At 48.8% G+C, this 20836-nt stretch overlaps 1 protein-coding gene across 1 annotated transcript in view; it reads right to left on the bottom strand.

Moving 5' to 3' along the window:
* Window positions 1-936: 936 nt before the first annotated feature.
* The window catches only part of LOC139349502 (corticotropin-releasing factor receptor 1-like), a 37530-nt gene continuing 17630 nt past the window's right edge, over window positions 937-20836 (bottom strand). Inside the window, exons 5-14 of the mRNA XM_070990373.1 lie at window positions 18504-18589; window positions 14200-14306; window positions 10696-10816; window positions 9680-9833; window positions 8256-8316; window positions 7072-7144; window positions 4364-4449; window positions 3832-3967; window positions 3549-3590; window positions 937-1196 (exon numbers count right to left, since the gene is read on the bottom strand). Of these exons, the coding sequence (XP_070846474.1) occupies window positions 1056-1196; window positions 3549-3590; window positions 3832-3967; window positions 4364-4449; window positions 7072-7144; window positions 8256-8316; window positions 9680-9833; window positions 10696-10816; window positions 14200-14306; window positions 18504-18589 (1007 nt within the window). The 3' untranslated portion in view covers window positions 937-1055. The remainder of the gene's footprint in view (window positions 1197-3548; window positions 3591-3831; window positions 3968-4363; window positions 4450-7071; window positions 7145-8255; window positions 8317-9679; window positions 9834-10695; window positions 10817-14199; window positions 14307-18503; window positions 18590-20836) is intronic.

A 20836-nucleotide genomic window follows, 5' to 3' on the forward strand; every position in this document is an offset into this window, starting at 1 on the left:
AAACGTTCGTCATAAAAAACTTTACAGGACGATAAAACGTTTGAGATCATTCTGCAAACATCCAGCTCAGATCAAACATGGATTATGATGTGGACAGGAAATAAGGCTGACGAGGACAATCTGATGAGAAGACTGAGACTACTCTAACGTCTGTGCATGAAGCTGGAGACGATTAGCCTAGCTTAGCATAAGGGCCAGAAGCGTGAGTGACGCAGACTGACGGACTCACTGCAGCTCAGAGGTTTCAGGGAGAGTTTCGTACTGTCGCCCCTGCTTCCAGCCTTCATGCTAAGCTAGGCTAATCATCAGTGTTTTCTAACGCTTCGCTACGCGGCGCACACGTCTTCACGGCCGACGTCCTGGAACAAAACTCTTCAGGTAAATCCTGGAATGCGTTAAACTTTGTGGAAAGTCGATGAAAGCAGCACAAGAGCAGGCAGAGAGCTGACGGAGGGCTGACGGAGAGCTGACGGAGGGCTGACGGAGGGCTGACGGAGAGCTGACGGAGAGCTGACGGAGGGCTGACGGAGGGCTGACGGAGGGCTGATGGAGAGCTGACGGAGGGCAGAAGAAACAGCACAACACAAACGAAACAAACACAACGCCTGACTGAGTGACGGCAACATAAAACACGGAGCAGAGCGGGTTTAAGTCAGTCGCTGCCTCGGCAGGGTCGGGGTCCAGGGTCCACTGGTTCCAGTTCAGCTCAGACCAGCAGCACCAGCTCCTCCTTCGCTCCGATGTAAAAAAAAAGTGTGCAAGCAGGAAATAACCGAGAGCTCTGTGACAGGCCGACGTCAGAACATCCAGGTCGCAGATCCAGGATCAGCTTGGTCTCGTACTTCTTTTGATCCACTAACCTCTCGTCTCCGTCCCCCCGTCCCATCCCATCCCATCCCGTCCCGTCCCGTCCCGTCCCGTCCCGTCCCATCCGCGCTGAGGTGTGGCCCTCCGGCTCTGTCGGCTGGCCTCGGCTCAGAGAGCGTTCTGTGTTTTCGGTGATGTGGCAGAAAACGATGAGGACGACGTTTCCGGGACGAAGCCGGTCTCCTGTCTCATAGCGACGTGGACTGCTTGATGCTGTGGAAGCTGACCCGTGAAGGCGACGTGGGGATGGACATGGCCTGGGTCATCCTGGCTCGGATGGAGTGCTGCTCCTGCCAGCGGTGGAAGCGCTTCCTCACAGCTGAGCGCACCTGTGGACGACAGACAGGAAGACTCAGCTGGCCGGTGCGTTCACTGACTCGTCTGTGCTGCGGTTGATAATAAATCATATTTTAACATGTGATGCACATGGATGCAGCACAAAGCTCCTCAGTTCACTTTAATGATGACAGTGATTGACATTTGACTCCATGGAGGCCAGATCTTGCCCAGAAAAGACAGAAATAAAACGAAAAGAATGAAAATAAAAATCCTTAAACTGAGATTCTGACTGAAGATATTTTGTGTGATGTGCTGTCAGAATTAAATCACGGTTATTTCTAATAAGAGATTAAAATTCTCTGAATTCTTTTGTCACATCAATGTTTGACTTTCTACCTCGACCCTAAATCTGACTCATAATTTAACTTAAAATCTCAAATCTTAGACACAGATTTTGGATTTTATTTTGATCATTCTTTAAACTGTCTGCTTCATTTATTCCATATCTTCTCTGACCAGTCAGTCTGAACAACGTGCCATCAATCATTTTAATGGCGATTAAAAAAGGTTCGTCCTCTCTCGCTCCCTCTTCTAAAATCAATCGTCCCACGTGTCCCACTTGTGTCCCACTTGTGTCCATCCGTCCAGTAATCACAGTACAGCCTCAGCCTGAAAATGTGACCCACATGCAGCGTCGGATGACGTCTGACAGCTCGTCTCATTGGGCTAAATGTTTTCTCTGTGCTGAATGTGACCTCGGCTGTCCTCCGTTCATCCGTCTCATATCTGTCCTCCTGCTTTCCTGCGTCTCTCGGCCTGAAACCCAACGCTGAATCAATATCCTCTGTGAGGTGCACATGCTGCTCGACCCCCCGCCGGGGCGGCGACGCGGCTCAGGACCAGATATTCATCCAGCCGGCCGACACAGCGAGGGACGGTTACCAGAGGGCGGCTCATATTACACGCTGCCCGAGGAATCACCTGCCAGGTAACGAGGATCCCCTGATTGGACGAGATGGAGCGATGGTCAGGTGATGTGACAGGTGCCTTCACGCCTTCTCTCCACCTCATCAGGGTCTGCTCAGCACCGTCAGGCGGAGCTTTGCAGTCAGTGCCAAAAGGGTATCGATCCAAAGCGTGACGGCGCCTCGTTTAAACGAGACAAAACCTTTAAAGGACAAAAGATCTGTGTCCTCCAGCAGCTTCCTGTCTGACTGAGGAGGTCGTGAGCGCCAGCTGATCGTTTTCGTGTGAGAGGTTTTCTGTTTTCTGTCTGGTTCTCTGTCATGTATTTCTGTCAACCAATCAGGATGCAGAAACCCATCAGTCACAGCGTGACAGCTGCTGGCCCGCGCCGTCACTCAGACCAAACCACACTCACACTTCCTGGATTGTACCATGTGATTTAGTGTCCGCGCTCATTTTGTTTGCATTCGTGTGTGTTGCGTGTTTTCTGCTGCTTCCCCCGAAAATGACTGCGGCGAAGCTCTCGTGCGACCGTGAGGTTGACATTCGTGGCTTTGAGCGAAATATCTGGACACATTTTAAATGGACGACCATAAAATGTGGTCGAGACATTCATGTCTGTCTCAGCTTGAACTGATTAACTTCTCATTTAGCTCCTCTTTCCCATCAACCTCAGCTGTATTTCTTTGTGCTCGTTAGCTAACGTTAGCATGCTAACACACTGATGGAGAGCGTGGGAAACGTGGTACCTGCTGAACATCACCGTGCCAGCACGGCGTCTCTGAGCCTCTGTGGACGTCAGATCTGTCGGAGACGCGTCCTGCTTCACCTCAGCTGCCTGTTTGAGCTGTTAGCACGGTGTCAAGATCTGAACTACGAAACAGCTGTTTGCATGAACACGCTGGTGAGCGGTGAGGCGGACAGTCACAGATAAAGTGGAGGAAGAAGGAAGAAGAAGATCATTTCTGCACGTGTGTGTTTCCTTCCTCTAACCTGAGTATTTTGTCTCATTAACTGTCTGCACAAACAGAAACCATCAACGAGAAAATTTCTCAAAAAACCCACCAGTGCTGCCACAGTACAGTACGACTACTACGAGTACCATTAATAATAACAGCATCCATTAACGGTGAAGAAGCTTCTCTGCCTGCACGACTTTAACATTTCCCCGTTGTTCAGAGCGGGTTTCACCCCTGATTTCTCCATGGAGGCAAATTAGGGCTGACAGTGTCATAAAGCGTAGAGAGTGATGTCACTTATGTCAGCGGATGACAAGTCTTAATTGTGCCCTAAATATAAGAGCTTCGAGCTTCGTCACTCAGCTCCTGCAGAAACGCAGAGCAGCAGCACCCAAAGACAAAGACAGGCATGAAAATAACTGTGTGAAGCAGCAGGAACACAACGTTTGACCAATGAGTGGACGTGGATCTGCTTACCTCACTGTTTAAGAAGCAGTAAAACACCGACACAAAGAAGCCCTGTGAGAGAGGAGGAGGAGGAGGAGGAGGAGGAGGAGGGGGGAGACGAAGAGAGGAACAAAACATGGTCAGAAAGGAGGGCAGGCATTCAAAACATCAGCGGACATCCTGTTCTCATGGCCTGTGCAGCAGCTTATCACACGTTACATTCATTCAATCAGCTGGACGGGGACACGCCGCGTCCACTCATTACATTACTGTGTCTCTGACAGGACAACAACGTCCCCGCGCTAACTCTTACCTGGAAGGACTCAAGAAACGAGTTGAAATATATGAAGACGATCTGAGAGATCTCGTCCTCCCCCGGGTTGACGAAGAACAGCATGTAGGTGATTCCCAGCAGAGGAAGAAGCACGAGCGTCGCCTTCACAGCTTTCCTGCAGAGGACACCAGCGATGAGACGCAGAGACAACAGCAGAGAGACAACAGCAGAGAGACAACAGCACAGAGACAACAGCACAGAGGACAACCAGCACAAAGACAACCAGCACAGAGACAACAGCACAGAGGACACCAGCGATCAGACACAGAGACAACAGCAGAGAGGACAACCAGCACAGAGGACAACCAGCACAAAGACAACCAGCACAGAGACAACAGCACAGAGGCAACAGCACAGAGGACAACCAGCAGAGAGACAACAGCACAGAGACAAACAGAGACAATCAGCAGAGACAGGGCACAGAGGACAACCAGCACAGAGGACAACAGCACAAAGACAACCAGCAGAGGGACGTTTATCTGTCTCGTCTGAACGCAGCAGGTGGACGTACCTGTACTGGATGGTCTCTGACGTGGTCGAGGCTCGCAGTTTGGTCATCAGGATCCTCACGATGTTGAAGAGGAAGATGAAGTTGATCTGCAGGAAAATCAAACGTCACGTTTAACTCTTCATATTAGAGTGTCTGCTAACGGCTGAAGGAAAGGATGAGCTGGAAGCAGAGGGCAAGAAAACCCACTGACAGCTTATATAGGAACATTTCCAGTACTCGGAAACAGAGCAACTTCCTGGAAACCAGTACAATTACTGGAAAGATTTGGATGTGCACTCATCCAACCACAGATCACTGTTGGACAGCTAGCCAGCTAACGTGATACACAGAGTCAAACAGGCTGTATTCAGAGCTTTCATAGTAGTACTTTCATAGTAGTACTTTCATAGTAGTACGCAGTGTAAAACTGTTAAATCAGTGTATTTTGCCGTGTGCTTGGCCAGGCTTAGACATTTCCTGGTTTTGGAAAGCTGAAGTAAACAGAAGCACGGCTAATGGCAAACCAGCACCTCTATGCATTAGCATTAAAAAGTAACGTTAGCATACATGCTACATGTGTGCAGCTCCTGTGCTCCAAGTGAGTCTGACATGAATTTCAGAGAGAAGAGGCAGCTAGCAGCAGCGATGATGCTAACACAGGCTAACATGGGCTAACACGGGCTAACACAGGCTACAGGAAGTGAGAAACAGGAATCATTTTGGGGAATTTTGACATTTGACTGACGGTAAAAAAGAAGCTATGGCCGACAGCAAGCTAACTTAGCTTAGCAGAAAGACTGGAAACAAAGGGGAAAGGCCAAAGGTCACAGAATCTGCCTGCAGACACCTGAAAACATCACAATCAGCCCGAGTGTGAAAACATCAGTTTGTAGTTTTACGGGTTTATGTGCCAAAACACTTCCTGGTCTGGACCAGTTGCCAGGCAACCAGCACAGGAAGTTCAGGCTAATATCACCCCCTGCTGTTTTTGAGCTCTTTTAGGTAGGAAAACCCTTTTATTGATCCCCAGAGAGGAAATTCAGGTGTTACAGCAGCGCAGCGACAGAAATAAATACAAAAAGAGAAACTTGATGAAAACACAAAATAAACAAGTGTATAAAATAAGAAGAGAGTAAAAAAGAAAATTCAAGAACAACTGAAATCAGAGGCAAGAGCAGCACACAAACAGTACCCAGTATACTGTGTATCTAGTGATTGTATGGAGTATTTGTACATGGTGGTACTGCTTTGTTTACTGTGTTCTGTAACGTGTTAGCGGTTAGAGGACAACAGCGGAGCTCCGTGGTTCTAAAAGCTTTTGTACAGATAAAACCTGCTTATTAGGATCAATTGACGGTTGGTCTTTGTCAGCCTCGTCCTGTAATAACGAAGCCCGTAACTGTTATCTGAAGCGCTCCTCGAGGTTAAGTTTCCACATTGTGACGAATGACAAAATCAATAGCTCATGCAATAGGTGTGAATGATGTAACGTGGGGGCAAAAATAGCTGTAGGAATACTTTCCAGGGCCGGCTGACCTGACCTTGGCCCGAGCAGATGCATGGCAGTCTTTCAAGAACCGTCCATTACTGGTCCTCACTGACCACATGGACGGCCACTTACGCTAACATTTTTAATAACATCCTGTATTTATTCGTCACAGCAGCACATCAGTTCATCGCTGACGTTAAGAGCCAACAATGGCGAGGCACGGAAAGTTCACAACCACAGCAGCCTGACAGGAGGCGCCACAAATATTCTGGTGACCTGACGATGATCCTGCAGGATCAAGAGCTAAGCGAAGAGATAAAAGCATGAGAGGAGCTGCTATAGAAGGCAAGACTGGAGAGTTTCTGCAGAGAGATATCGAAGCAGGCAGATGTGTGCTTCAGGGGAGGGAAGCAGCACAGAAACATAAAGTGCCTTTTGGAGGGATGACTTTTACAGCTAAGGAGAGGAGATAAGGGAGAGTGCTGTTTCTGACAAGGGAGGGAAGGTCAGTCCACCACTGGAGACCCAGCAGGGACAAAACAGTCCAAACCGAGCAGAAAAATGGTCCAATCGCCTCAGTGAGGGGGGTGTTAGCAGAGGCAGAGGCTGGAGCGTGAGGGCATGCATGTGGAGAGAGACAGAGGACGGCATTTTGAAGCCCAGCCGGACGAGAGATGACTAAAGCTTGTACGAGGAGCCGGGCCGAATCCCCAGACAATCCCCCAAATCTGCTGGATGGTTCACAGGAGCCCCGCAAAGGGCTGAGTGCAGCATCACAGGCCGCCAGCTGAGGAAGAGGCAGGAAACACAGCTACTCTGAGCGCCGGCCCTGCAGCTGGGCACGTCCACCGCGGGACGTTATGCTGTCTTTCCTTGATGAAATAATGAAATAAAGGGTGAAAAGCTTCCCCTCGGGCTGTGGAAATAACCCAGTGTTCCAGATAATTCCTAATAGGTACAAACAAGACCGAACATATTCTTGGATTTCATTCTTGTTTTTCAGCACAGATTCCAGCTGATTCCCATATTTCTCTCAACGTGCCAAGCTGCAGAGATTTAAAAGTTGTACTTGGAGGCTAAAGTGTTGGAGCTTCGCATTCATCACTGCTAACATGGAGAATGTGGTTCCAGCGTTTTAAGCCTCTAAACACATAATGGAGACTAATTGTATCAGGAAGTTATGTAAAACAGGCTCTGTGGCGAGCGCCGCTACCGGAGGGCAGATCAGAAAGACTCTTACCACCAGGACGAGGATCATGGGACCTTGGTAGATGTAGTCCGTGTAGACGCCGGCTCGCTTCCCGAACCAGCACCTGAAAGGTGGACAGCAGCATCAGTCCTGCTCTGAACGGCTCTTCGTGAAGAGCTCCCCTCCGACTTCACTCTGCGTCCGAATTTATTTCCTGATTTGTGCTCAAGACAAACACGTTTTCTGTGGTCAGTAATTTACCAAATTATGAATTATAGAGTGTTCGGGGGAATTTTGTTCAGAATTGAGTCATAAAAACTTATTTTCCGGGCGCCTAATGAGGACATTCATTTCAAATAAAAATGATGTTTCTGTAATTCTCTGCAAGCCAGCGTCTTGAAACAAGGATGCTGCTCTTTAAGATAATACAGTGATATAAAAGTTGAAATTAGATTGAATCACTTGGAAGTAAATAAGACGATCAGGCTGCCGTATTCTATAGCTTTCATTTTGTTAACAAATTCCACGAAAAGACCCAAAATATGTAGTTTGATTTTTAAAAGTTTTATGAAATGTTACTCAAACACGAATAAATGGTCCATTTCACGAGGACTCTTTTCACCTGTGGTTTAATATTTGTTAACAAACAGACATTGCATTGGTTCGGTTGACTCTCACGGCTCTCATCAGCCTGATTCCAGCAGCTGCTTTCGGCTCTGATAAGTGGCCCCTAAAAAGACACTAAAACAGCCTGAAAGTGTCCCTCTAGAGTCCACGTTTGTTTGTCCCTTCTGGGCTACTGTAGATATATGGATCCCATTTCCGCCAATTGGTCCCTCTGAATCCTCCAGACTGGACTTTTAATTAGCATTTCCAGTATTTATTTAACCCATTACCTTTTTTGAGTTTTTAACAAAACTGTAGAAAATATAAGCAGCTTCCTCCTTTAAATTACAGACAAACGCAGACTTTATTGTCAGGATGCTGAAGCCACGTCCACCGGTCGAATTGAAACAGCCCTGAACACTGCGATCCATCACGCACTAAGCGCTCCTAATCAAAGGGGAAATGGCCGCAGGGGTAATGTGTAGTTAAGAACAGTGTACGATGCAAATGTGATTACAGCAGGTTAGTAATAGACGTTCATCCCTTTAATGTAAGACAGTTTGACTTTGCCGCCGTCCTTTTGAGAAACAGAATATCTAAGAAGAGTCTGACGTAAACAGAGGCCTTACTTCTCGTTGTCGTAGTACAGCTTCCCGATGGCCCACGCCACAATTATAGGGAATGGTATACCTGTGGGAAAAAAAAGAAAAGACAGTGACAGACTCCTCTTTCATCTTTCTCTGCATTTCAGATCACAAAACAGCACTCCAGGGACGTCACGCTGCCGTATGAAATCCTCGTCTCCGTCTTCAGCACCAGCGCCTGCCAAGCTCTGTCAGAAGCGATTGTTGCTGGTGTGCTCTGACCCACAGATGCAAGCCAGGACCTGTCACCATCCCAATATTTCTTTGTGAATGAATGAAAAGCCGGACTCCGGCTGATGATAATGCAGAGTGATCGGCCACTTTACTGACTTATAGCGGCGTAATAAGGCAGTCAAACAGCCGTTACTTACATCTGGGTGACACTAACGGCGCCATGAAGGCCCTGCCAGCTGCCGCGTCACATGTGTAAGTGTCACGTCTCTGGAAACGCTCCACTTCATTAGCAAGACGCTGCCATCAGTGTAATGTTAAACCTCAGGAAATCCAGCGTGGCAGCGCCGGATTATCTGAAAACGTAATTTGTCTCGTTGTTCTCGTCTCTTGTCCAGACCGCTCTGCCTTCACGTCTCTGCCCTTCAGGCCTGACTCGAAGCTAAGCGAAGCAAATAAAATTTGATCTTGTTTATTTTTTCACAGCCCTCCTGAAATGCGCTGCCATCTCCTCTTCACACGGAGGCTTCACGCCGCCCTGAGGGAAATGTAATCCAGCTGGCACAATACACCTAATCTCAGCAGCACATAGTTCAGTCTGACAGCGTGAAGCGGCGCGTTCGGGACTCCTCACCAATACGTTTCCCAGCTGCCACGAGAAATCCTGCTATCTCCATCAAGACCAGCGCTCTCATTGTGGGCTGAATGTGTATCTGACCTTCAGTTTGTTCTGCTGGAATGAAACTCACCCAAACTGACAAGACTGAAACCCATAGTTCAGCATCACGGGGAGCAACTTCTCGCTTTCTCACTGACAGTTTAATAAAAAAGAAATGAAACCGCTCTCATGTCTGCGCGACAATCACTCAGCTAGAACCAGGAGGTGATTAGCTTAGCTTAGCATAAAGACTGGAAGCAGAGGGAAACTGTTAGCGTGGTGCATAACTCCCCATAAACATTTTGTCCCTTTCATTCATCTGATTGTATCCAGATTAAACAAACAAGACACCAAATATTAATAATTGAGCTTCAGAGCTGATGCTGATTATTTCACCTTTAGGCAGCTTTAGTCAGGCTAACTGTTTCCCCTGCTTCCAGTCTTTATGCTAAGCTAAGCAGCTAACACACAGACATGGTAGAGGTATCAGCCAACGAATCCGTGTATTTCCCAAATGTGTGATGCTTCCATGCAGGTGAACAGTGCAGGTGGTTCACAGAGAGACAGGAAGTGTACGCACACCAGCCGATGCAGATGAACATCCACTTGCGCAGCTTGTCGGTGGAGTAGGTGAGCACGATGGCGGTGTGGAGGTAGCAGCCTTCGCCAAACATCCAGAAGAAGTTGGTGGAGTGGAAATAGTTGAAGGAGGCGGTGACCAGACGGCACCAAACCTACAAAATCAAACATTTCAGTGTCTCAGAAATACAATATTTAATCTCACTGCAAAGCTTTTTTACAGGTTACCACAAATAATTCAAGTAACGTTCGACGACAGGCTGAGAACAGCTTCTGCTGAGCTGTGGTCGGTTTTCATTTCAGAGCTGAGGATCCTGTAACTCCAGAGGTCAGACACAAACTGGACCTCTGCAGCTCCTCCTGGCTCTGCTGTCAGGCTTTAGAAAACCCAGCCCAGGAGTGCAGACTGGCCAATCACAGGCCATTTCAGGGACAGGGCGGCGCTCCTATTGGCTGCTACAAATGCATGCATGCGTGCAGCGTTGGACACTCGTGATGCATCGTTTGCCTACAGCTGTGCATCGTGTGTGTGTGTGTGTGTGCGCGCGCGCGCGCGTGTGTCACAGCTGCCTCTGAGCCCAGCGGCACTCTGCTTCAGGGGGGCTCTTTGAGATGATGGGTCTTGGGGGGACGTGGGTCGTGTCCAGGCTCAAGCTGGCCCTACGAGGCCGAGCTCCTGCAGGGCGACGCCTCTTTCTGCTGCTGCTGGGACTCGTGGGTTCGGTGGGAGGGGCTTGGCGGAGGGATACGCAGCGGAAGGTCGTTCAGCTGCCAGAAACATGTTTGAAAGAGGCGAAACAACTTCCTCAAACCGCCGGCCTCTGCACTCCCAACAGAGCATCTGTTGGGACTATTTTCAGCGGCGGATGAATCTACGTTTGGTGCTGCAGTGAGTGTTTGAGGCAGCAGGACGGTGTGTGTGTGTGTGTGTGTGTGTGTGTGTGTGTGTGTGTGTGTGTGTGTGTGTGAGGCTGTGATGCACTGATCTGTTAGCCGTTCGCACAGACGGGTTCGTACCACGTTGCTCTCGTGCACCTCAGGACTCATGGTCAGCTGGACGATGAACCAGGTGGCGTTCCTCAGGATGAAGGCGGTGATCAGGTTCCAGTGGATGATGTTTCTCAGGCAGCGGATGCTCCTGCGAGACGAACAGAGGAGAAAAGACTCAGCTGCAAAAACAAGAGGATCCCACACTGAGTGAATGAATGAGTGACTGAATGAATGAGCAGAAAGGTGAACGTGAAGCGAAGCTCGCTGCGTCTCTCTTTAAACAAAGACACTAACCCTCAGTCTTTAACTGTCCGTCCGCTCTGTGCTCAGGACAGAAGACGGTGAACATGAACGATGAGGAGCTTCAGCCTCGAGTCGAGGTTCAGCCCCGATCTGACATGAAGCAACGTTTCAGCCCACGTTTGTGTCGTGTCCCCAGAGCCTGATGCTTTTTTAATGCTGTAAATAAATCGACCTTAGGACACAATTAAAATCTGCTGAAGCGCCTCAGAGCGAGCGAGCGCTCCAGAATAGAAGCACAGGAAAGAGCGCCGCGGTCGCTGCAGTGACGGCCCGTTTGTTGTCACCAGCTGACGGCGTCCTCAGCGAGCGGAGGCTGCGTCTCCTCCGTCCTTAATAGGTGTCACGCGCCGGCTTTGTGCTGACTGAGCAGACGAGCGCGAGCCAGAATTTTCCAGTACACTGAATTAAAAAACAGGCTAATTAAGAGCACAACAAAGACTAATTACAACATTACACAGAAGTAAATAAAACACTCTCAGGGTACAAAAACATGCACATTTCTGATTTATAACGCAGGCTGTCCCACAAGCAAGCGGCTAATGTCCCCGCTGTGTCTCACTGTGGAGCTCTGGAGCTCCATCAGCATCACAGAGGCGGCGGCGCTGCGCCGGCGGCTCTGAGGGAGGCTTTCAGTCCCATTCATTACTCCGTGACCTCACTTCCCCCGGCGTCCTGCCGCTGGGTCGCACGGCCGGACGTGCGTTAATTAAGCAGAGACATGAACGCTCCTGGAGACACGTCTTTGTTAAAGACGCAGAGAAAGACATGAAAAAAGGACGCGTCTCTGCTGTCCTGTGAGCTGAAGCCACCTCCACTACGTCCAGTGCAAGTACCAAAGGTAAAAGTACTTCATTATGCAGAATTCTGACTATGAATCATATTAAAGGATGAATGACTGAAGCATTCATGTGTTCATCACTGCGGCTAAATCTCAAACAGCACGTCAGAATTTATGAGTTAATTTATGTTTTGTGTTGAATAACGAGCTGTCAGATAAATGTAATAAAGTAAAAAACACAGTACAAGTACCTCACCTGACAGTATTTTATCTTAAGTAATATCATTTTACTTACATCACTGTGTTTTTAGGCTACTGCGCTACTTTGATTATATTTATATTTCATAATTCTGTATTACAGCATGTTACTGCATCACGTGTACACAGTACGTTACTCACAGCGCACACATGTAGTATTATTATATATATGTTGTATTTATTATGAGGCTTTATTGATCCCTGAGGAGAAACTCAGATCTCACAGAGACACAATGAGGACGATGAGCCCTGAACTGCTGCAGAGAGATAAACACCATAATGACATAATCATAGTACTATCTGTGTACTGAGGTCCAGCAGAGCTCCATGATGAATACACACAGTCTGTGGTATAAGTACGAATGAGAAGTACAACATACAGATTAAGAAATAAAACATAAGCAGTTACAGTATAATATACTGCACTGCAGTATAATAATGCATATTATGCAATACACACACACTGTCTGGAGATAATACAGTACTATGAAGTACTTATATTCAAAACTGAGGAGAATACTATGAAATCCAAGTTCTTCTTTCGCTCGTTTCCTTCAGATGGCCGTCGTGGTCTCTGCTGTCTCTCAGTGTCTCTGCTGTCTCTCAGTGTCTCAGTCTGTCTCTCTGTGTCTCTGCTGTCTCTCAGTGTCTCTGCTGTCTCTCAGTGTCTCAGTCTGTCTCTCTGTGTCTCTGCTGTCTCAGTGTCTCTGCTGTCTCTCAGTGTCTCAGTCTGTCTCTCTGTGTCTCTGCTGTCTCTCAGTGTCTCTGCTGTCTCTCAGTGTCTCTGCTGTCTCTCAGTGTCTCAGTCTGTCTCTCAGTGTCTCTGCTGTCTCTCAGTGTCTCTGCTGTCTCTGTGCTGCTCTAATATGAGAATTGTCCCTCAGGGATCAATAAAGTCTCGTCTTTCATAAACTCTGCGTTAAAAAAGCTTTTTTCTGTGAAAAATGCCTCCGTGACTCTTTAAAACATTAATGCATGCAATCAGACGGACGTCCGTCCTCTCAGACTGTCCTGCTGCAGGACAGACGGGTCAGAGTGTTTGGATCCTGGTGTGCACTTTAATAAGAGGGTGACTGAGGTCTAATTTATTAATGTCCTCCTCTCCTGATCTAACAAAGGGTGAAGGTGAGCAGGCGTCTTCGGCTGAGAAACTGCGAGGTCGTCCCTCGAGCTCGCTGAATCACAGCCTGACTGCAAAGACGGACTCTGTCCAGCCTCCAGCGGGGACAAGTTAAATGATCTTTATGCTCTTTAGGTGTCAGATTGTTTGACTGACGTCTGGAAAACGTCTCCAGACAAAAACTCATGAGGACAAAAATAATAATAATGATAATTACTGACGCTCGTTCATCTTTCTGACATCACAATGAAAACAGGAATTGGCACACTGCCGGCGAGCATCCAGCTGACCACTGAGAGCGCCTCCTTTCACATCCCATGATGCATTTCAATAAGAAACGTCCGCACAGAGCTCAGACATGCACCATGTGAAGATAAAGCTGAAGAAACACTGAAAGCTAACGGCCGACAGATGAACGGTGTGATTCCTGCTTCACCGTTTCAGTGATTTTCAGGTGAACTTTTCTCTCCCTCTCTGATCTTCTCTCCTTTCACTTCCACAGCTCTGAACGCGAGCGTCAACCTTTCCTCCATCCCGCCGGCGGCCTCACCTTAAACGTCCTCGCTCTCATTAAACAGTGAAGAAGGTGAGTAATAAATGCCAAACCTTCGCTCTCGTGTCATTTCCAGCCCCCCCCCCCCCGTCAGAGCCCACAAACACCGGCTGCTCATAAACTCTAAAACTGTCCTTTCACGCTTTTCTCACCCTCTGGAGTGTCTCGGGGATCGATCGCGGCGCCGGCCGTTGAGGGCGCGAAGACCTTTCTCTCTGTTGACTTCAGTGTCGGGGAAACTCATCGCACCTCCGCCGCTCGTCCCAGCAGGCCTCGGCTCTCTGCGCTCTCAGAGTCGGGTATATTATTCCCGTTTGTGGGAAATGTGCCCTAGTTTTTGCGGGCGCCTAAACCCCTTTACATCTGCGGGACTGAGATAGGGAACGCTTCATCCCATGACCAAACGGTTTGCGAATAAGAACCAGAGGCGCTTTGAACGAGGGATCTTAGCAGTGCGGACGCTTCTGTCACATCGAGGATGTCTTTAGGATTATCGGCGGCGGCGGGACCAACACTTACCTCAAACACAAGAAGAGGAAGAAGGCGACGAGCAGAGCCACCATGGAGATGCAGTGACCCAGGAAGTTTATGATGACGGCGATCTGGTAGTGCATCTTCCCTTTTTTCTGCAGCGGGGACACAAACACAGGATGAGAGCAGAGGCCGATGCTGTTTATTTTGCTTATAGCAGAGCCGACTCCTGCTGGGGGGCTTAACGGGGACGAGTTTAGAAACTTTAGGATGGGGGGGCAGTTTTAAAGAAGCAGGAATGAGCTGCACGTGATTGATGAACGAGAACAAACTTCAAACATTGTGACACGATATCAAGAAACAGCAGCTATTCAGTCCACAGACATGGACGCATTATGAGACAATGAGCCCACTGACACAGACAGAGACCCCCCCAGACCCCCCACAGCAGAGCAAGACGCCCAGACTGAACCAGTCACAGCTCTGGAGTCTCTTCTTCTTCTGTGGTTGTTTCTTTGTCTCTTTGTGGTCATTTTTGTTTCTTTGTTGTCGTTTTTTGTCTCTTTGTGGTTGTTTTTTGTCCTAGATGTCATTTTTCGTCTCTTTGTGGTCATTTTGTGTCTCCTCCTAGTCTTTGTTTGTCTTTTTGTGGTTGTTTTTTGTCTCTCTGTTGCTGTTTTTCGTCTCTTTATGTTTGTATTTTGTCCTAGTTGTCATTTTTCGTCTTTGTGGTCATTCTTTGTTTCCCTGTGGTTGTGTCTCATGTCTCTGTCGTCTTGTTGTCTCATTGGTCATTTTGGGTCTGTTTGTGGTTGTAGTTGTGTTTCGTCTCTGTGTCACTGCAGTCGTGACGGGGTTCTGGTCTTTGGTCTGGACCCGGTCGACCTGTTCATTGATCCATCCACGACTCTCAGAGTCACCCGTCACCCTGCCGGTCTCAGGGGACCGTGGCGTCCCTCTGGTCCTGGTTCTGAGACACAGCTGAAAGGCTGATGGACGTGGACGACCTCACGCACGCAGCGTCCGTCCACACGAGGCCTTCTGGGAGCTCGGCTGCAGCTGCAGCTTTTCCGAGCATCTCCCTGTGAATCTGTAAGTCCACTGTCTGAAATCCATTGTGATCGGATTTCCCCACACTACCAACAGTAATCTGCGCTGTAAGTGGATTTATGTAACCTGCTGGTGTCTACGCCCAGATTAAATGTGGGCATGTTTAATCCCTGCACCGCCCGCCCTCCAACGCGTCATGTTTCCCATTCACTTTATTTTGGTGCAGCAGCTCCAGGCTTTAACTCTTCCTCAGTCTACTTCCCGCTTCCTGCTCTGAGCTTTGATTCACGTTAGACAGCTGCTCTGTGGGGACAGCTCCAGATTCCTTCCAGTCTCTTAACACAATAATCAAGTCGTATCCACCGTAAAGAGCCTCGATCGTCGCTGTAATCACTTCAAACCCGCTTCAAGCATCACTCACACTCGTCTCCAGGACAGACGGGAGACGCCGTCGTCCCCGTTCGTCTGTGTGAAGACGCAGAGCTCACAGAGGGAGGCAGGAGGTTATGACGCTGCGCTGAATGAAAGCTCGCGTCGTCTCCGGCTCGTGGCTCCGCGTCAGACCTCTCCCATCTTTTATTTACACAATATCAGCTTTTGCCATTAGAAGCTTTGGAGCCTCACAGGTTAGAGAGGACAGAGGACAGCTTACAGCTGCTCCCAGGTCTGTCAGACTGTCCAATCAGAGTTTGGGTTCTCATTAGGACAAGAGGACGGTGGCCTGGAAGGCTCAACTTAAAGGTACACGATGAGGAGTTTCCTAAAAAATGAACAGAGAGAAAACAAGGCAGGTTTCCAGGGGACAGTAAAAAGTGACGAACACACCTGGAACAGGTGATCTGCAGCTGTGGTCATTAAGTTACTGAATGATCATCAGTGATTTTGGAGAATTGCTCATTTTCTGATTCTGATTGTCACGATCCAGACATTATTTTGGATACTTGCTGTTAGCATTAGCCTTTTGCTAATTACTGCTCTCATCTGAATCACATAACCACAAAGTTTAATGTAAAAAACTTCCATTTGTTTAGTCTTCTAAGGAGGATTTTTTTTACTAATTTCTGTGCTCGTTTGTCAGCTGCAGTGTGTTGAGCTCTCCGGGCCACCGTACAGGAGTCCTGACCCTGGTTTGTGGTGCACCCGCAGCCTGAACACTGAGTTAGAGGAGGCCTTGAAGCTGACGAACGTCTGCTGTGACGAACGTAGAGTGTTAAACTGACCGTGTGAAACAGCAGAAACGGAACAAAGCAGTTTGACGCGTGCTGGACCGCAGTCCACGCTCTGCTCCAGAAACACGTCGTAAAGTTCAGCCGGAGCTAATTTGAGGCTTCAGCAGTCTGTTACAGGAACCACGTGAGCGCCGCCGTCCTGGGACTCGTATCCGTGAGGTCTGACTCGCGTCCCTCTGCTGCAGTAAAAGACATTTTTTCACCAAACAAGGACTGTAGGTTTTGTCCCTCGTCTTTCACAGCGGAGCGATGCTAAAAAGGGAGCGTTGGACAGCAGGAAGGATTCGAGCGATTACAGGCTGAACGATCGCTCCATCAATGAGCACGTGAGCGCTGACAGAGCGTGAATCAGTCCTGCACGCACGCCGGCTGACACATCAGGACGTAAATCAACGAAACAGCAGGTTTAAGGTGAGCCTGGGGGGGGGGGGGGGGTTTGGGGGATAATATAAGACCTGCCCACCGCTGGCAGGAAGTGACTCCCACAGGAGCCCAAAGCAAACCTGACTCACTCTCCATCTATGAGGAACAACAAAGACTCTTATCGGGTTTTTGAGAAAATAACCTCGAAACCAAAAGAGGATTTTTCCCCTCAAGCAAACTTCCCATTAAGCCTTTGATCCACATAGCGTCTCTTCCCAGTGGGACCACTGAGTATCTGCTTCAATACAGGCTGAACTTTAAAGAGGAGCTCCTTCCGCCCGCCTCCTTTTCCCACGCGTCAATCACGCCGCCGCCGCCACCACCGCCACCACCGCCACCACCGCCACCTGCTGATTTATTTCATGGCTACAAAAGGAACAAAATCAAAGGCACATTTTTAAAAGGTCAGGCAGTCTCTATCCGTCTTCTGCGCGGATCGATTGGACATCAGAGTCTCTGGGAAACACTAAATGAAAGGTCTCAGTCGACGCGCTGCGTCCTGGCGCTCACAGATCTATAACGTATAAATGAAGTGCATCTGGTGAGCTGAGCGCCAGGCCGACACGCCTCCACACGTGAGACAAAGACGCTTTACGTCCTCTTACTGTCCACAAATCTCATGAAGAGACAACGAACCGACGCCTCAAACAAAGAGCGTGCGTCTGAAGGTTGATAAAACTCTGAAAACATGAAAAACACGTCCTTCATGTTCCTTCATCACCGCAAACACACATCACTTCAGTATGAAGACACGCGCTGAGGACACAGACTCAGAGCACTGAACGAACGCTGCTTTGCTGAGCAGAAGGAAAATACAGAAAATAAGCTCGAGAAGCAGCACAGGGATGTGGACTGATGTGAGACAGGAAACTGTGCCACGCCGCGCCGCGCCGCGCCGCGCCGCCGTGTTCGTGGACGCTCAGGCCTGAATATTCAGCTCCAGCAGATGGTCGGGTCAGACAAGCACCGCCTCGCCTGTTTCCATCATGTAATCTCAAATTTTACATACAATAAGTGTTTCCCTGATTCAGGTCAGCCTGTTCTGTCTGAATGCTTTGTCCTTCGCTCCATCCTAATTAAAATAAGCGCTCGCCACCATCACATCTGCACATCACAATGCAGCGTCCAGGTGGAGGCGGAACAAAGAAAACATGTGAATGGATGAAAATGTGGAGCACAGCAGGAGCGTCACGCCGGCGCTGCTGCTTTCAGCCAAACACGACCGACTCACAACGCTGGAGGACGGCGGCGTTTAGAAGGCTGCGTCTCTTCAGAGCAATTTAAAAATGGAGCACTTGGTTGGAAGGAGGAAGAGCTGCGGGTGGATGTGCAGCCTCCATGTCAAAGCAGCCGGATCTGTTTCACTCTGAACATCCACCGTGAAGCTGCGTCCTCCGAGCGACGCCGTCGGACGTCTCGTTGTACATTCGTCGTATTTTTAGCGTTTTTTATGGCTGCAGGCTCTGAGCAACAAACCCCGAATCAATATTTACTCTAAATAAGCCTCCAGTCGACCTGCTGCACCATCCTCCACCTCCAACCTCGCTGTGTGTCTGATTAATGTGAGCTTCATGCTCAGAGGCTGTTTGTAATCAGGATGCACGCACGTACACACACGCACGCACACGCACACACGCACGGATGTGTTACCTCCTCGTGAAGGATGGCCTTACACATGGAATAGTTCCCCTTCAGCGCCCACGTCCCGTTGGCGAGACATTTCCTGTAAACATTATCTGCAGAGAGGAAGAGGAGAAGAAGAGGAAGAGGAGGAGAAGAGGAAGAGGAGCAGAAGAGGAAGAGGAGGAGAAGAAGACAGAGCTATTAGCAGTGTGTTTTTCACCTCTTTCTTTCTTTCTTTCTTTCTTTCTTTCTTTCTTTCTTTCTTTCTTTCTTTCTTTCAGGATGTGTTTCTGCCTCCTGCTCTTTGGCCTTGCGTCCGTTAAATGTGCAGAATGTGGACTCCTGCTGGACTCGCCGTGGCTCTGTGACCTTTACCTTTTTTGAGACTAATCGGGAGAGATATGATTAGAGGACGTCGTACAAGCTGAGACTTTTCACACGTTTGCTGTCAGGACAGTTTACCGCCGTCCGCCCGCGTCCAGCATCAACGTCCAGCGTGTGCTGACCCACGATGCACCTCGAGTCTGCTGGTCGACCGCGTGGGGAAAGCAGGGCAGCGACATCAACGAGAGCAAGACGCAATTAAAAGACTCAGACGAGACGCCGTCCACCAGCGTGACGACGTCCATGTCTCTCATCTCTGCACACTGCTGGATCTTATCAACCCAGAGAGTCGGGGGTCGCCGTGAAGGCTGTGACAAGTGATGAGTGAAATGACATTTTCCATGCAGGGCTGCAGCGTCACAGGACAGAAGGGACAGAGGGGACATAATCTCCAACAAATTTCACATTTGTCATTTCACATTTATTATTTCTTAAGATGAAGGAAATGAAATCATCAACAGGACACTGCGGAGCTGAAATACTGCAAATGAGGCAATTTCAAGTTGAGAGCAGAGATGTGGGACGTTTTAACTGATGGTTTCTCCTCGGCGGCCGTCCGCAGAGCAGCAGGTGAGGCAGGATGAAGCGTTCGAGAGCCAAGCTCCAGGTTCAGAGCTGACGCCGTGCGCAGCGTTCAGGTTCGGAGGATTATCTCACCGTCAGAAAGGTTTCCTGTCAGCCAGAGCTCGCACGACGTGTCGCCGTTTGAGCTGGTCCCGTCCCGAGACGTCCTCCTCTGAGCTTTATGGACAGCTCTGACCCGGTGCCGCAGGCGGGTCGACTCGGGTCGTTGCACAGAAGTCTGCCGCTGACACTCTTCAAGCTGCAATGTTTTTCTGTGCGACAGGAAACGGTTTGAAATCTGTCAGCCAGCAGAAATAATGAAGCGCAGCGTTTGTTTGCGTCCGTTTGACGGGTTCCACAGAGCGGCTCGCTCATCGTCAGGCCACTTCTCATCCACGCTGAACCCTCGAAGCAACAGAAAAACACTTAAATCTCTAACGAGATAACGTTTGATGCGCTGGTTTGAATCAGACGGTCAATTTGTCCCATTTCGTCCAAGACTTTGATTTATGACCAAACAGCCTCAGCTGGACTTTTTACTCAGTGCTAATTAGCAGACATTAGCATGCTAACAGGCTAAACCAACAGAGTGACCATGGTGAACATTATACCTGCTCACAGTACTAATGTTAGCATGTTGTGTTAGCATTTAGCTCAGTCCAGCCTCACTACAGGGTTTCAGTCTTTAAGGACAAACCTGACAGCACGACTTCAAGACGTCCATTTAGAAATGATGATGTACCACCTGTGTCCTCACCAGCGTCCTCGTGGCCTCAGATGGAGGCTGATGAGCCCAAACGCATGTTTTAATAATGAGGGATTTTGAGGAGGGTAAGAGATGAGATGGGATTGGACTGCCGGAGGGCAATAATGTGCAATGAGCTGAGTAAAAATAGCATGTTGACGGTGTAAGAGGACTGTCGTCCCCAATCAAGATTACCTCGCATGTGATATTCCCTAAACCCCAAACGCAATATCCTGCAGAGCCTTAAAATCTGTCTGTGGAGAATCGTGTCAGAGTCAAAAGTTAGCAGCGATGAAGTTCTGTGAAGGACTCACGGCGTGCACACGATGTGCACGCGCCTCATGCTTCTGTCCACGTCCAGAGTCCAGACAGGACGGCGAGCAGAGAGCTTTTTGTCGTATCAGACCTCAAGCTGCTTCTTTTCTCCACGATCAGAGCTGTGACAAACTGCATTTTGGCCGAATCTCCTCATTAAAAACAAACAGTTTCTCCCATAATTCCCTTCTCTCACATAACGCTGCATGATGGGGCAGCTTTCCTCTGGGTTCATGGTCGCAAACCATTAACATGAATTAGTCAGAGCCCTGAAGTGACCTCATGAAGAAAAGCACACATTTAAATAGCAAAGAGTGTTTTCTTCAAAGAGGTTTACACGCCAAACGTTAGC

This window comes from Chaetodon trifascialis, chromosome 21, assembly GCF_039877785.1.
Source record: "Chaetodon trifascialis isolate fChaTrf1 chromosome 21, fChaTrf1.hap1, whole genome shotgun sequence".
In the NCBI taxonomy this organism is placed as follows: domain Eukaryota; kingdom Metazoa; phylum Chordata; class Actinopteri; order Chaetodontiformes; family Chaetodontidae; genus Chaetodon; species Chaetodon trifascialis.